This window comes from Panicum virgatum, chromosome 5N (assembly GCF_016808335.1).
Source record: "Panicum virgatum strain AP13 chromosome 5N, P.virgatum_v5, whole genome shotgun sequence".
In the NCBI taxonomy this organism is placed as follows: domain Eukaryota; kingdom Viridiplantae; phylum Streptophyta; class Magnoliopsida; order Poales; family Poaceae; genus Panicum; species Panicum virgatum.
In genome coordinates, this window is record NC_053149.1 from 56,914,332 (window position 1) to 56,929,326 (window position 14,995).

Consider the following 14,995-nt stretch of genomic DNA (forward strand, 5'->3'; position numbering starts at 1 on the left):
GGCCGCCGCCCCCACCTCTTTCCTCCTTCCCACCCCTCTACTCTGCTCCAGGCGCACCATGGCGCCGGGTCCTCTGCTCCCGGCGGCGCGTCGTCCTCTGCGCGGGGTGCCTGGCCGCCAGCGCCATGGCCCGCCGCCCCCTGGGCGCCCGCCGCCGCCGCGACCGCCCTCGCCATCGTACAGCCTCTGGACAGCTTGCCCCACCCGCAGCCGGCGGATCTGGCCGCCCTGGCGCGGATCCGTGCACGGATCCGCCCGCCCCGACCACGGGGGGCGCGGGCACGACGCCCGCCGCCGCCATCGCCGGCCCGTCCGCCCTGGGTGCGGGCGCAGGGGCTGCTGCCGCCACGGGCGCGGGTGCGGCCCCGTATCTGCCCGCGCCGGAGCCGGTCCCGCCCCTGATCTTTGCACCGCAGCCCGCGGCCCCACTCCTGTCGGCCGCCGCGCCCGCCCGCCACCCCGGCCTGATCTTCGCGCCGAAGCCCGCGGCACCGCCCCTGTCCGCGCCGGCCGTGGTGCCCGGCGCAGACCCCGGCGCGCGTGTGTGGCCCCGGCCAACCGCTCCTCTCGCCGCCGACTCCTCTGCTGCCGGCGCTGCGCGCGCGTGGCCTGCCGCCGCCGCCGCGGCCCCGCCCACGCCCGCGCCCGCGACGCCCCTGCCTGGCCCCGCGACGGCCGCGCTGGCCATGGCTTTCGGTATGCCCCCCCGCGGACGCGCCGTTCGCCGCCGCCGCTTTTCGCGGGCAGCAGATCTCCGCCGACGCTGCTACGGCCGAAGCTGCTCTCGCCGCGGCCCTCCTCGCCGCCAAGTCCGAGGCTTCGGCGGCTCAGGAGCGCATCCGTGCGACTGCCTTCGCTTGGGAGCGTCTTCAGCATGTCGTCCCCTTCACCGAGCATGGCGCTCTGTCCTCCCACCAGGCTCCGCCCTCTGGATCTGGACCCCGGACCGACCCCCTCCTTAGTGCTCCTCTCACTGGCCAGACCGGGAGTGGGAGGCCGCGAGCGTCGTCGTCGGGACGGACGTGGTGGTGGTGCTGGCGGCGCCACTTCTGGTGGTACTGGTGGAGGCCGTCGGGGCACTCCAACCCCGACTCCGGCTCCCACTCCTGCTCCTGCCCCTGGCGGTACGCCCTGGCCTTCCTTCAGCGCCCCATGGTCAGGGCGCATCCCGATGTGGCCGTTTCAGGGTCAGGGGGGCCTCGTCCTCAGCCCCAGCCGGCGGCCATGTTCACCGGTGCTGCTCCCCTGTTCGCGCCGTTCTAGACCCTGCCCGCTCAGCCCAGCCAGCATCCGACCTGGCCGGGGGGTGGGACCAGGCCGCACTGGCGCAGTCCTTCAGCGCCATGGGGCTGACGCCGCCGGTCAGCACCGAGTGGATCGCCGACTCGGCTGCCTCTTTCCACACCACCCCAGATGCCAGTATCCTCTCTTCTGTCCGACCCCCACACCCTTCTTGTCCTTCTTCCATCATGATTGGTGATGGGTCTTGCCTTCCTGTCACCGCCGTAGGTTCTTCTCCTGGTTCTTTTCTTCTTCCCAATGTCGTTGTTGCTCCTCGGATGGTTCATAACCTTCTTTTCATTCGTCAGTTTACAGCTGACAACTCTTGTTCCATTGAGTTTGACTCTTCTGGCCTTACTGTAAAGGATTCGGCCTTCCGGCGTCCGCTCTTCCGGTGTGACAGCACTGGGCCCCTTTACACCCTTCGCCTTCCGTCTTCCGCTGCACCACTCTCGCCTTCTTCTTCTTCGTCTGCGCTTTTGCCGCGACGCCGTCTTTTACCACCTGGCACCGCTGTCTTGGTCACCCTGGCCGCGACGTTCTGGCTCAACTCAGTCGTAGTACTGATGTTTCTGGTACTAGGGCTCCTGCTGAGCACCTTTGCCATGCGTGCCAGCTTGGTCGTCATGTTTGGCTTTCTTTTTCTTCTTCTTCTTCGCATGCGACACATGCTTTTGATCTTGTTCCCTGTGACCAGTGGACCTCTCCTGTTCTCAGCCTTTCTGGCTATAAATACTATCTGGTGGTGGTCGATGATTTCTCACACTACTCTTGGACTTTTCCTTTGCGCGCCAAGTCTGAGACATTTCCCACCCTCCTCCACTTCTTTGCCTAGGTGTCCACTCAGTTCGGCCTCACCATTAATGCCGTCCAGTGTGACAACGGGCGTGAGTTCGACAACTCCACCTCCCGTTCTTTCTTCCTCTCTCAGGGTGTTCAGCTGCATATGTCTTGTCCGTATACCTCTCCCTAGAATGGCAAGGCTGAGCGGATGATTCGCATGACGGACGACGTCATGCGCACCCTTCTGATCCAGGCCTCTCTGCCCCCGCACTTCTGGGCCGAGAGCCTCCACACCGCCACCTACTTGCTTAACGGCCTTCCGTCCACTGCTTCTCCTGCTCCCACTCCACACCACGCTCTTTTCGGTACCCCTCCTCGCTACGACCACCTTCGGGTCTTTGGGTGTGCATGTTACCCTAACATCTCCGCCACTGTTCCTCATAAGCTGGCGCCCCGCTCGACTCGTTGTGTGTTTCTTGGTTACTCCCCTGACCACAAGGGGTACCGATGTTTTGACCTCACCTCTCGCCGCGTCCTGATCTCCCGACACATCGTGTTTGACGAGTCGGATTTCCCCTACACCTCCTTCATACCTTCTCCTGACCTCGAGTTGGAGTATCTGTTTTCGACTGACCCGGTGGTTCAGCCACCTTTACATGTCTGTCATTTCCCTGCAGGTTTTCCCGGCACACCAGCACCGCTTCCGGTGATCCCGGCTGCACCATGCGCGGCCCCGGTGCTCTCTGTCGCGCCACACGCGGCCCCGGTGCATTCCCCTGCACCTGCGCGGTACGCTCAGCCGGTGCAGGTGTATCGGCGTCGTTCGCGCGCCGGCACTGGCACTGCCGCGGTACGCTCAGCCGGTGCAGGTGTACCGACGTCGTTTGGCGCCGACACCGGCGCTGCCTCCGGCAACGGAGGCTCCTGCGGCGCCTACACCGGAGCCGTCGCCGCTGCCGCCTCCACCGACTCGCTCTCGAGTCGAGCCGGCGGTGTACCACCCGCTAGTCATCCATCGGGATCCTCGGCATATCCATCCCATGGTGACTCGGCGGATGGCGTCTCAGGCCGCGACTCTCTCCACCACCGAGGGGGAGCCGCGGGTCTCTCTGGTACCCTCCTCTGTCCGCGACGCCTTAGCGGATCCTCACTGGCGTCGCGCGATGGAAGAGGAGTACGCGGCTCTTCTAGCGAACCAGACGTGGGACCTTGTGCCGCGTCCGTCTGGTTGCAATGTGGTCACAGGCAAGTGGATCTGGACGCATAAGCGTCGGGTTGACGGCACACTGGAGCGCTACAAGGCTCGCTGGGTTCTCCGGGTTTTCACCCAGCGCCCTGGTGTGGACTATGATGAGACCTTCAGTCCAGTGATGAAGCCTGCTACTGTGCGCACGGTCCTCTCCCTTGCGCTCTATCGCTCTTGGCCTGTGCACCAGCTGGATGTGAAGAAATGCGTTTCTTTATGGCACTCTGTCAGAGACAGTCTACCTGTTGACACCATTCTTTGACACGTGTCAAGGAAAGTGATTTTTGTGAAGAGAAGGTGGCCGATTTGGAAGAAACCAAAAGTTGCACAGTGTTGGAATCGGCTGATGGAGTCCGTCCGATGTGCCAGAAGAATATGCTTTGAAGATACTGATCCGCTAGCTCTGGTATCTGGCCGATGGAGAGTTGCCGATGAAGTCAAGGGAGGAGGAGAGGATCCGGACTCTATGAGAATCTTGATGATTCGGTTTTAGTATTTAAAGTAGTTTACCTTTAGATAGTCTTTTCTTTTAGGTCAAGTAATGTTTGCCGTAATCGGCTAGGACTTGATAGCTGTAGGCTATATATATCAGTTGTAAGGGACCGGAAAAATTTGATACACATCCAATACAACAAACTTTACAATTCCTTTGCACTTCGCCTTTTCTCTTCTTTTTTCGACGAGTTCTTTTAAGTTGATCAAGGACGTCTCACATTCGAGCGACTTGATTTGCTGGTAAGTTTTCGTTTTACCGAGTATATTTGAGCTTTAGCTACCGGGCGCATCGCTGTGGCTTCGTTCAAATCTATTCAAAAGTTATCGAGTTCATCTAGACTTTGAGTTCTGGTCGCATCACTGTCGTCTCGTCTAGATTTATTCACCAAATATCGATATCGGCTAGATTTGTAGGTTTTCCTATGCTTTTTGGCCATTATCACATCTAAAAACATACTATATCGGCTTTAGGTTTTGGAGTGACACTTTTGTTATCTCAAGAGCCGTTTTAGATCTGTTTTTAGCTTTGTATCATCTAAGTTACACATTCGTAGCTTAGATCTTGTCATACACACACACGACCGGCTATCCAAAATCCGGTTTTGTCGTCTAGTGTATCGGTTGATCTTGCCGATGTGCTCCTTTACTACGCGCTTGCATTTAATATCTTTTTGTCGTCTATAGTATCAGCAAAGCTTGCCGATACGCCCATCTGAGAGATATTCGGAATCCCAGCCGATAAGCTCTCGAATTTGGCTTTGTTTTCTCCCTTGTCAATTTTAGGTCAAATTGACTGGCACGCTTGGTTGACTTTTCGTGACTCGGCAAACACTTGCCCTCGGATTCCAGTGTGTTGATTTTTGCGTCAACACATCTTTTGGCACGCCTGGTGGGACACGAAAGCTTCAACATGGTGGAACTCACAGATAAATCTGCAGTTAGTGAAGAAAACCAGATTCCTGTTCCTGGAGATAGGCTCAAAGAAGGAATATGAAGAGCTGGTGGAGAAATTCAAACGTGAATGCCTCAAGTCGTACAACGTTAACAGATATGGTGAGGTGATAAAAAAGTTTAATCTTCCATCTTTCCAGCCATTGACAGAGGCTCAACGTGAAAGCAAGATGATAGACGCAGTTGGCCAGGCTGTGGCACAAGCCTTCATCAAGAGTGCAACCGTCATGGGCAACACGGTGCACAATGCAGTGGTCAAGACTTTTGCTAAAGGCACGTTATCAGCGTGCATGAGTCCTTGCTATATACAACCAGATCAGATGCAATATACTCCCTTGGAGGTGTCTATGGCAGCAGCCCTGTCGGCTCAAAATAGTCAGGCAGGAACAAGCAACAGTCAAACAAGCAACACAGTCAACAGCTGTGCCAGAACCACCTGAATTATCCCGGCTCAAGTGCGATGGCCATCACCCTAAAGGCAACACCGGCTCAAACGCACTTCAAACGGAACAATTCTTGGTCTGTCGGGTAACGTCCCGATAAAACCACCGGTTCTCGGATTGAACAAGCATACCCCGCACGATGGCGAGTCCAGAGATATTACAACCATAATTATTCAACACAGGCCTAACAGTTATTACAATAAGTATAAAACATTATTACAGATCCAAACTTAGTAAAACATTATACAAGACGTAAGTTTAAGTTCAGAGTTTAAAGCAGCAGAGAGAAAACACGACGGCTACAACACGTCGAAAAAGGACACCAAGCTAGCCCAAGCAAGGTATCACTCGTCGGGGTCATTGCCGGTCGAAGACGGATCTCACTCTACAGACCAGCCAGGAGGCAAAGAGCAGGGCCAAGTTAGACTAGCGATCTGGTCCTCAAAACTCATACCTGAAAAAGGTTTCAACAGCAAGGCTGAGTATTCTAATACTCAGCAAGACTTAACCGTCAACGGATATACTTAGTCCACCTAGCTAGACTATGCAGGGTTTTGTAGGCTCTGGTTTTTCTTTTGCTGAAAAGCAATAAATAGTAGGTCCTTAATTTCACATTTTAGCTTTCAATATTCTAGTTGATTATCCATTCTATGTAAGCAACTAACTCTACTCAACCATGGTAGAACTTTAGTCAAACATCAAGATTGATCAAATAATGTTACTCTTATTACTCTGGGTGGCAAAGGGATCAAGCAGTCTCAATATCTGCGAGAGACGGACGATTCGAATTGGATTTCCAACCTTGCAAGGTAAACCTAACACACACGTTTGGAACACCGTCGGGTCGTTCCCAAATAACCGTTGACCTTTCATTCCGGCCTGTGGATAGGGTCACTCTCCCCAACTACAGGGCATCAACTTCCTCCCTGCACCCGTGGTGTTGCGCAACATAAACATAAATAAAACCTATCTCTAAGAGAGAGTGAAAGGTATATCCACTCACCGGTCCGATCAGCTACTAGAGTTACCGCGTACCATATTTACGGCATGTGGCTAGCATGTTCAAACACTTAACCATCGCTACCACACACCGCGACCTTAGCAGAATTCATCAATACAGACGGGGTCTCACCCAAGGTCATGATATCGAACATGACCCCGTCCGACGTCCTTATAGTGATTGCAAAAAGTAAACAAGCAACTCCTATAGCGCTCGCGAGTGATAGGCAATCACTCGACTTTTACCGGTCCTATTAGCATAGCAGTTAATCGAACTCAAGTCTAGTGTTCAGTACATAGGTTCCTATGATCATGCATCTAGGGTTTCAATTCAAATCCTAAGAACTGTAAATGCACAAGTAAGTAGTAACGATTAGTTGCATAATTTGAAATACTGAGTTATGTCCGGGGCTTGCCTTCGCAGTAGTCGCTAACTAGATCAACCTTGGGCTCTTCCGGACTTTGGTCCGGGTCTTCAGTCAGTATGGCGGCGTTCACTTGGGCTTCTTGATCAACTCCTTCGGACTCCGGGATCATGATTTGCTAAGAAATGAGTAACTCAATCCACAAAAAGCATTTAAATTCAGAAAAATTACCTCAAACAGGAAGTACAAAGAGAAATCTACCCTATAAGATTCATACCATTTTATGCAGCCAAATAATCAGAATAAATCATTTATTCAGATAGCACCTAGAACAAAATTAAATTATATAGAACAAACGACAACACTTATGAAGCTTAAAATTTTTCAGAACATACGTCATATGCATATAAATGTTCCATAAATTTTTCAGAATTTATCTAGACATAAAACAGGAGTAATAAATTCGAGTAAAATACACCACATATGGTAAAACTAATTAGCACAGAAAGTTCTATAACATTTCTGGATCCTAAATTATACAGGCAGGAATATACGACCAAAATAGAGTTCCATAAATTTTCTCAGATTTTTCTAAGCAATGAAACTATTTACCATAATTAAAGCCTACTTAACAAGAATTAATTCAAAGATATATCTAAACAGATCAAAAATTTCTCAAACTTTTGCAACAGCAAGGTTTTAGTGACATGTACGTGTGGAAAAAGTTTCACACTCAGGACTTTAACATTTTTATCAGAACAAATACATTTGCAAAACTAGTAGATTTAGGAATCTTGAAACTTTGCCCTAGTTAATGATGTCAAAAAGGTATTAAATTTTTACCAGGCACAAGTAACACTGCAAGATACAAACTAGCCAAAAACCACATACAGTTACTGAGTAGAACTCATAGAACAAATAAAGCCTAATTATACAATTCTTTTTCTTGGATTAAACTACAGACCAAAACTGAAGATATGCATGTACCAAAACTTGTAGTTCTTGTTACAAGGATTCCAAATATTTGGATTTGCATTTTTTCTGATTTTTCTATGAATTTCTAGGCATTTTCAAAGTTCAGCCTAAAAACAAAAGGAAAAGAACTGAAGACTTGCATCCAGGCCCCTAGCAGATTTCAAATCCTAGCAAAAAGGTCCCTGACCGGAGTCAGAGCGAGGGGGAGGTGTTGACCGGCCGATTCCGGCGGCTCTGGTCGCCGACGGCGAGGGTGGAGAGGCGTGGGAGCTTCAGGGCACCAAGCGCTACCTTCTGGTGGGGTCTGGTCGAGGAGGAGGCGGCCGGAGGTGGGTCGTCGACGGCGAGCAGCGGCGGTCGGAGCACGGGGAACGGCGGCGAGGGTGCTCTGGTGGGTACTGGGCGGGGAGGAGAGGTTTGCGAGCTGCGTGAGGATGAGGCGGAGCTAGAGGTAGGGTGTGCGTGGGCGGAGGATGTCGGGAATGGCGGGTCGACGGTGAGCTCGAGCTCGTCGGAGCTCGGGTGGGCAGCGGCGGTGTTCTGAAGGTTTGGGGCAGGGAGTTGGCGAAAGAGTGAGCGGAATAGGATGCGAGGGTGCTCTGGGTGCTGAGGCGTGTGAGAGCTGGGGGTCCAGGGCACTGCAGCGAGCTGGCCACGGCGACGGCGAGGTGGCGGCCGCGGAGCTCGGTCGGGATGGCGTGGCAAGGGGAGGAGGGGTCCAGCGCGAGGGGAAGTGGGTCCAGGAGGTCGCTGGGGTGCCGCGCGGGGCGGTGGGCGAAGCAGGAGGTGGCCTGCGGCCCTCCTCGGCGGCGGGCGGCGCCGCTCTGCGCCGGCGGCAGAGGAAGCAGGGAGGAAGGGAGGTGGAAGATGAAGGATGGACCTAGTTGCAAATTCTGAAAAGTTCAGGGGTCCTACTGTAAAACAAAAATAACTTCTAAATTAGGGCTCAAATGAAAAAGTGCCCAACATGAAAGTTGTTGAACTTTTCAAGATCTACAACTTTGATGTTGTGCAAAAATTGATTTGACCAAAGGTTAAATAGTTATTTTGAAAACATAGGAAGAATTTTGAATTTAATGGACTTTTGTCTTTTCCATTGCAAATTCACCTCAAAATCAGACTAAAAAGTAAAATTTTCTGCCATGTAATGATTACACTGAATTTTACAAATAAACCCTCCACAAAAGCAATATTTGCTCTCCCTATTCAAATTAAGACATAGAAAGGACCTTGCATTAAATCATATTTACACAAATAATCTTTTATTTTTACAATAAGATCCTTTTTCAAGCAAATTAAGCACATGATGCATAAAAGAAATACAATTCTACTGTGCAGACAACTAGGGTGTCACAGGCACCACCGCCGATGACCCCACAGCAGGGTCTTGCTATCCTGCTCCAACCCCAGTCTTCTTCAGAAGTGTTATTGTCGCAATCTCCGCATCAGAAGGGAATCAACTGGGTATTCCACAATCAAGCAACTGGACAGATATGGTATATCAATGTGCCGTACATGGATATTACTGGTCAACAATCGGCTAACCCATCAGCTACACAGCCGACGATGACTCAGTAGACACCAAATCGGATAGCTCAGCAAGCCCAACAGATGCAATTGGCTGGACAGCCGATGAGTCATGTAACTCAGCAACTTGCGATGATGACCAATGCAGCAAACACGGTTTTCCCTCAACAAATGCCAATAGTTGAACCGCAAGTTGATTGGAGCACAAAGGTAGCTGAAGTGATGAGGGAGCTGTTTGGTTTGAGGCCAAAGCAACAATCCGTCATGTACAAGACTCCCTATCCTCCGGCTTATAATCAGATTCCTCTCCCCCACAAGTACAAGATACCTGACTTCACAAAGTTCTCAGGGCAGGGAGAAGTTTCTACGATGGAACATGTTAATAGGTTCCTTCTACAGTTGGGAGAAGCGGGCAACCAGAATGCACTCAGAGTCCGTTTGTTCTTCTCGTCTTTGTCTGGATCGGCCTTTGCTTGGTTCACCACTTTGCCAGCAAACTCCATATTATATTGGGCCGATCTAGAGAGACAATTTCATCAGTTCTTCTTCTCTGAGATTACTGAGTTAAAGTTGACCAATTTGACCGATTTGAGACAAAGAAACGATGAATCGGTTGCTGCGTTTATCCAAAGGTTCAGAGATGTCAAGAACCGATGTTACAGTTTGGTTCTGTCCGATCAGCAGTTGGTCGATGCAGCATTTAATGGACTCTTGCCGCACATTAAAGATAAATATGCATCGCAAGAGTTTGAAAGTATTAGCTAGATCGCAAGTCGTATGACAGGAGAGACTCGATCCTACGAGTCCAAGAAGCCTTTTCAGAAGAAGATCAACTATGTGGAATATTCTGCTAATGATGAGTCTGAAGAGGAGCAAGAAACGGTCGCATCGGCTGAGTGGATACAGAATAGCAAGAAGTCGGCGACGTGTCCGTTTGGAAAGAAAGAGCCTGAGTCGTATGGGTTTGACATCACCAAGGCCGACAAGATATTTGATTTGTTATTGTCGGAAGGATTGATCAAGTTGAAGCCATATCACAAGATTTCATCGGAGGACGAGCTCAAGAAAATAAAGTACTGCAAGTGGCACAATGCCATGTCTCATGACACAAATGATTGCAAGGTCTTCCGACAGCAGATTCAGATGGCTTTCGAACAAGGGAGATTGAAGTTTGAGGCTCCCAAGAAGACGATAAAGATCGACGGACATCCTTTCGCCACGAACATGGTTGATGTGGCTAGAGATGAAGGTTCTTCTCAAACTAAGATTCTGATGTCATCATCGGCCAAGAAATCTGGAGCTGTTAATCCTAAAGCGCAGATAGCGGCCGATGAGGTCAAAGGAAAGAGTCCGATGAGGGATGCTGAACGTTCATCAGCACCACGGAGAAGTGTAATGTCTCAAATGCTGTTGAACAAGTTTCAGCATGATCGTGAAAGGCGGCAGTGTAGAGAAGAAGAGGAGCGACGCGAGCAAGATCATTGGAGGTGTCCTTTCTTTGTCTACTGCTGGGAAGAAGGGTTGACATTGCCATCGACATATGATTGTCCCGAATGCAATGGCCAAGGCATGATCGACTGGGGGGCAGGACAATGCTACGGGATCCTACTGGGAGAAGAGTGCCTGTACACGATCGGCTAGAACAGGTGGCCGATGGCAGAGTACAAGATGATCAGCCGATGCGGAGAGATCCAGAACGTGAGCCTGATCGCGCGGGTCAATCTCAATGGTGCCCAGGAGGTTTGACCAGGTCTCAAAAGCGACGTGTTCAGAGGTTACGCCAGTTGGAAATCATTGAAGAAGAGCAAGAACAGATTCTGAACAAGAAAGGAGTCAAAACACAAGTCTGGCATGTCAAGGCTAAGGCCGATGGTGAATCGGCCAGTAACAGTTCCACACCGATCCAAGCAGTCGGTTCTTCAGAAAGTTTCTGATGGATGAGTTCCTAGAGGAAGAAGGAAAGTTGGGGCATGGGTTTACGTCGGCCGATTTACTAGAGGAAATTGACATCGGAAATGGTGATAGACCGAGGCCGACGTTTATTAGCACCAACTTGGATCCCAAATACAAGCAGGAACTAAAAAGTTTATTAAGAGAGTACAAAGATTGCTTTGCTTGGGAATATTATGAGATGCCTGGCTTGGATAGATCTATTGTGGAACATCGTTTGCCTATAAAACTGGGATATCGACCATATCAACAAGGAGCAAGGCGATGTAATCCTAAGATTTTACCAGATATAAAGGCCGAGATTACACGGTTAATTGAAGCTAATTTTATTCGGCAGTGTCGTTATGCCGAATGGATTTCTAATGTGGTTCCCGTTTACAAGAAGAATGGCAAACTACGAGTGTGCACTGATTTCAGGGATCTCAACAAAGCTACGCCGATGGATGGTTACCCTATGCCAATAGCTGATATGTTGGTAGATGCTGCTGCTGGGCACAAAGTGAACAGTTTTATGGATGGCAATGCTGGATACAATCAGATTTTTATGGCAGAAGAAGACATCCACAAGACTGCGTTCAGATGTCCAGGACATCTCGGTTTATTTGAGCGGGTAGTCATGACCTTCGGATTAAAAAATGCCCGTGCTATGTACCAGAGAGCCATGAATTATATCTTTCATGAACTAATCGGCAAAATTGTGGAGATATACATTGATGACGTGGTTGTGAAGTCAAAGGGGCACCAAGAACATTTGGCCGATCTGCATAGAGCTCTGGAATGCACCAGGAGACATGGTTTGAAGATGAATCCAAACAAGTGTACTTTTGGTGTATCAACTGGCCAATTCTTGGGTTTTATGGTACATGAACGATGATTTGAAATTATTCATCGACTACCACCAACCAAATGGATCCGTTTTTCCCGGAGCATAACCGAGGCGATCCCATGGTGATTGTGCTGGCGATCGCGATCCCGAAGCCCTCCTAGGCCGCCACTCTGGCGACCCTGGACCTGCAACGCCAGCGATCGCTCCGATCCTGGTGTCCACGCCCCGCCCACCGGCTCCCAGCCGGCGGCGGCCACCCGCATATCGACGGTTAGCCGCCCGGCGCCGTCGACCAACAATCTTCTCGCTAGGGGTTTGCGCCACTTAGGAACCCTAGTTTCGGGATCATTTTCGTGTGTGCTGCATTCTCTGCACACTGCACACCTTTTCCCTAATTGGGATCGCATTTGTCTGTGATCTTCACGTGACACTTGTTTTCTCCTATCGTGGTTAACTGACATGGCGTCGGCAACCGGTGGAGATCAGGGAGCTCGTCGGGGGGGGGGGACCGGAAAGGAACCAGAATCCGATCCGGGTTTAGCTGACCTGTTCGGGCGTTTGAACCTCACAGAGGCGGAGGGGGAGGTAGCCGCTTTTAGCGACGATGAGGAAGATTTCGCGGTGGTGCAATGGGCAGTGGTCGGGAAGGTGCTATCCCCATCAACGATCCATGCGACCACGATCAAGGGTGCCATGAAACCGGCGTGGGGCAACCCATGCGGGCTAAAAATCTGCTCAATAGGGGAGAAGTCGGACAACCTGTTCATTGCTGAATTCGGTGACCAATTCGCAATGGAACGGGCGCTGGAGGGATCACCATGGCTGGTTGGAAAACATGCAGTCATCCTCTATGACTACGATGATAGGCTGGTCCCATCGGAGATTGTCTTTTTCAAGATCGACCACTGGGTACGTATATTGAACCTGCCTTTGGGCTGGATGACTACACATCGTGGCTCCAGGGCTATGGGCCTCGTTGGTGACGTGAAGAAAATGGATGTGGATGCAGAAGGCAAAGCCAGCGGCCCCTTCCTTCGTGCAAGAGTAGCTGTTGAACTTGCCAAACCACTTAGGAGGGGAGTTCTCCTCAAAACTGATAGGTCGAAGCCACCGGACTGGTTTGATCTGCAGTATGATAAGCTGCCTTTTTCTATCACTCATGTGGGATACTAGGACACGGGGATCTTGATTGTACCACGCCGGCGCAGAGGAATGCTCTTGGCATGCTGCCTTATGATATCGGGCTGAGAGCACCGGAGGATAAGAAGAAGAAGATCCAGAGTCTGACACAGGCTGCGGCTGAGTCCTTTGGACATGTCAGTTCATCATCGACCTCCCGCCAGCAGAACCGATCGTCTTCAAAGGAAGGAAAGAGAGGGTCGTCTGCATCGGAAACAAAGGACACCGAATGCGATGAGAGGGAAGTTCAGTCCCCGCTGAAACGGAACGAGCCAGAAATGGAGGTCGGGAAGGAGAAGATGTCTGACCACACTAGTCAGAATCTGTTCAGCAGCAAGGAGGCAGAAAACAACCGTAAGATCTACATTAAGAAACGTAAAGCCAAAGGACAAAATGTGGGCGTCACACCCACTGACCCTGTGGCTTTTACGACAGATGGGCCGACTCTAGTCCCGGCCGGCACAGTTCAGGCACGACTCTCAGAACTTGCAGGAACCATAGATGGGGGAGGGAAGAACTCGAAGGAGCTCCCGAAGAAGCTAAGAGTTTCAACTAATGCAAAATCGGCGGCGGCTGCGGATGGCAGTCCCCGCCGGACACAATGAGTCTCATAAGTCTGAACTGTCATGGCTGTGGGGAGGCTGCAACAGTTCATGAAATCCGCTGCATAGCGGATAGTTACAACCCCTCGATGTTGTTCCTGTCAGAAACAAAAATGAGTCGGCAATGATCGGAGGATCTGAAATGGCGACTAGGTTTTCAGAATGCGATAGGAGTCAATTCTTTGGGACTTAGCGGAGGACTAGTTCTGCTTTGGAAGAACGGGGTCACAGTGAACCTCAAGTCTTACTCGAAGTTTCACATAGATGTGTGTGTTTCGGAGGAGGATGGCAAGGTGTGGCGTTTCACTGGATTCTATGGTGAATCGATGAGAACGAGACGGAAGGAATCATGGCGTATGCTGCGATTTCTGAGGAACCTGGCGGATCTCCCGTGGCTATGTGTGGGTGACTTCAATGAAATCCTACACGTAGAGGAGCAAATGGGCGGCAACGATCGTGAGGAGTGGTGCATGAGTGGTTACCGCGAGGCAGTAGAGTACTGTGGCTTCTCAGATTTGGGCTACAGGGGGCTACCATTCATGTGGGATAATCGAAGGGAGGGATCTCATAATATTAAGGTGAGACTAGACCGTGCTCTGGGTAATGAATCATGGCTCGATCTTTTTGGCAAGTCTACGGTCACCTATGTTCAGACAGTGGAATCAGACCATTGTGCAGTCTTTGTGCATGTTGTGCCAACAGGGATGCCTCATGGTGGTGGGAAAGTTTTTTGTTATGAGAACATGTGGCAACGTCACCAACGCTATGATGAGACAGTAGCGGGAGCTTGGAATAGTGGGTGCACAAACCTGGGGGAGGTGCGCCTACAATCCACACTGACCCGCTGGGGTAGAGAGGAGTTCGGCTCTGCCAGAGGTGAGTTGCGGCATTTGAGGAAGCAGCTTGAACTTATTAGGAGCCGAAACATCAGGTGTGGGCCGACGCCAGAGGAACGGAGGATAATGACAAGATTGGCTGAAGTCCTAGCCATGGAGGAAGCAATGGAGAAGCAGCGCTCTAGGGTGCAATGGCTGCATGAGGGCGATCGAAATACATGTTTCTTCCAAGCCAAAGCGAAGCAACGGGCCAGGACAAAGAAAATCATGGCACTTCGCAGGACGGATGGATCTCTTTGTGAGGTACAGGAGGAATTGGAAGAAATGGCTGCTGCGTTCTACCAAAACTTATTTATGGCGCAAGAGAACACGACACCTGAGTTGGTAACGCAGCATGTGCCAAGTAAAGTCACGGAGTTGATGAACGAAGCCCTCACAGCTGAATATACAAGCGAGGAGGTCAAGAAAGTGGTTTTCATGATGCACCCGAACAAATCCCCGGGACCGGACGGATTCACGGCTGGCTTCTACCAACGC

General features: G+C 51.0%; 1 protein-coding gene across 1 annotated transcript; it reads left to right on the forward strand.

The window, feature by feature from the left end:
* The first annotated feature begins 125 nt into the window (after nucleotides 1-125).
* LOC120674975 (skin secretory protein xP2-like) lies at nucleotides 126-13,625 on the forward strand. The gene is made up of 2 exons (XM_039956068.1): nucleotides 126-696; nucleotides 13,015-13,625. The coding sequence occupies exons 1-2, from the start codon at nucleotides 126-128 to the stop codon at nucleotides 13,623-13,625; spliced, it is 1,182 nt and encodes a 393-aa protein (XP_039812002.1).
* The last annotated feature ends 1,370 nt before the right edge of the window (nucleotides 13,626-14,995 follow it).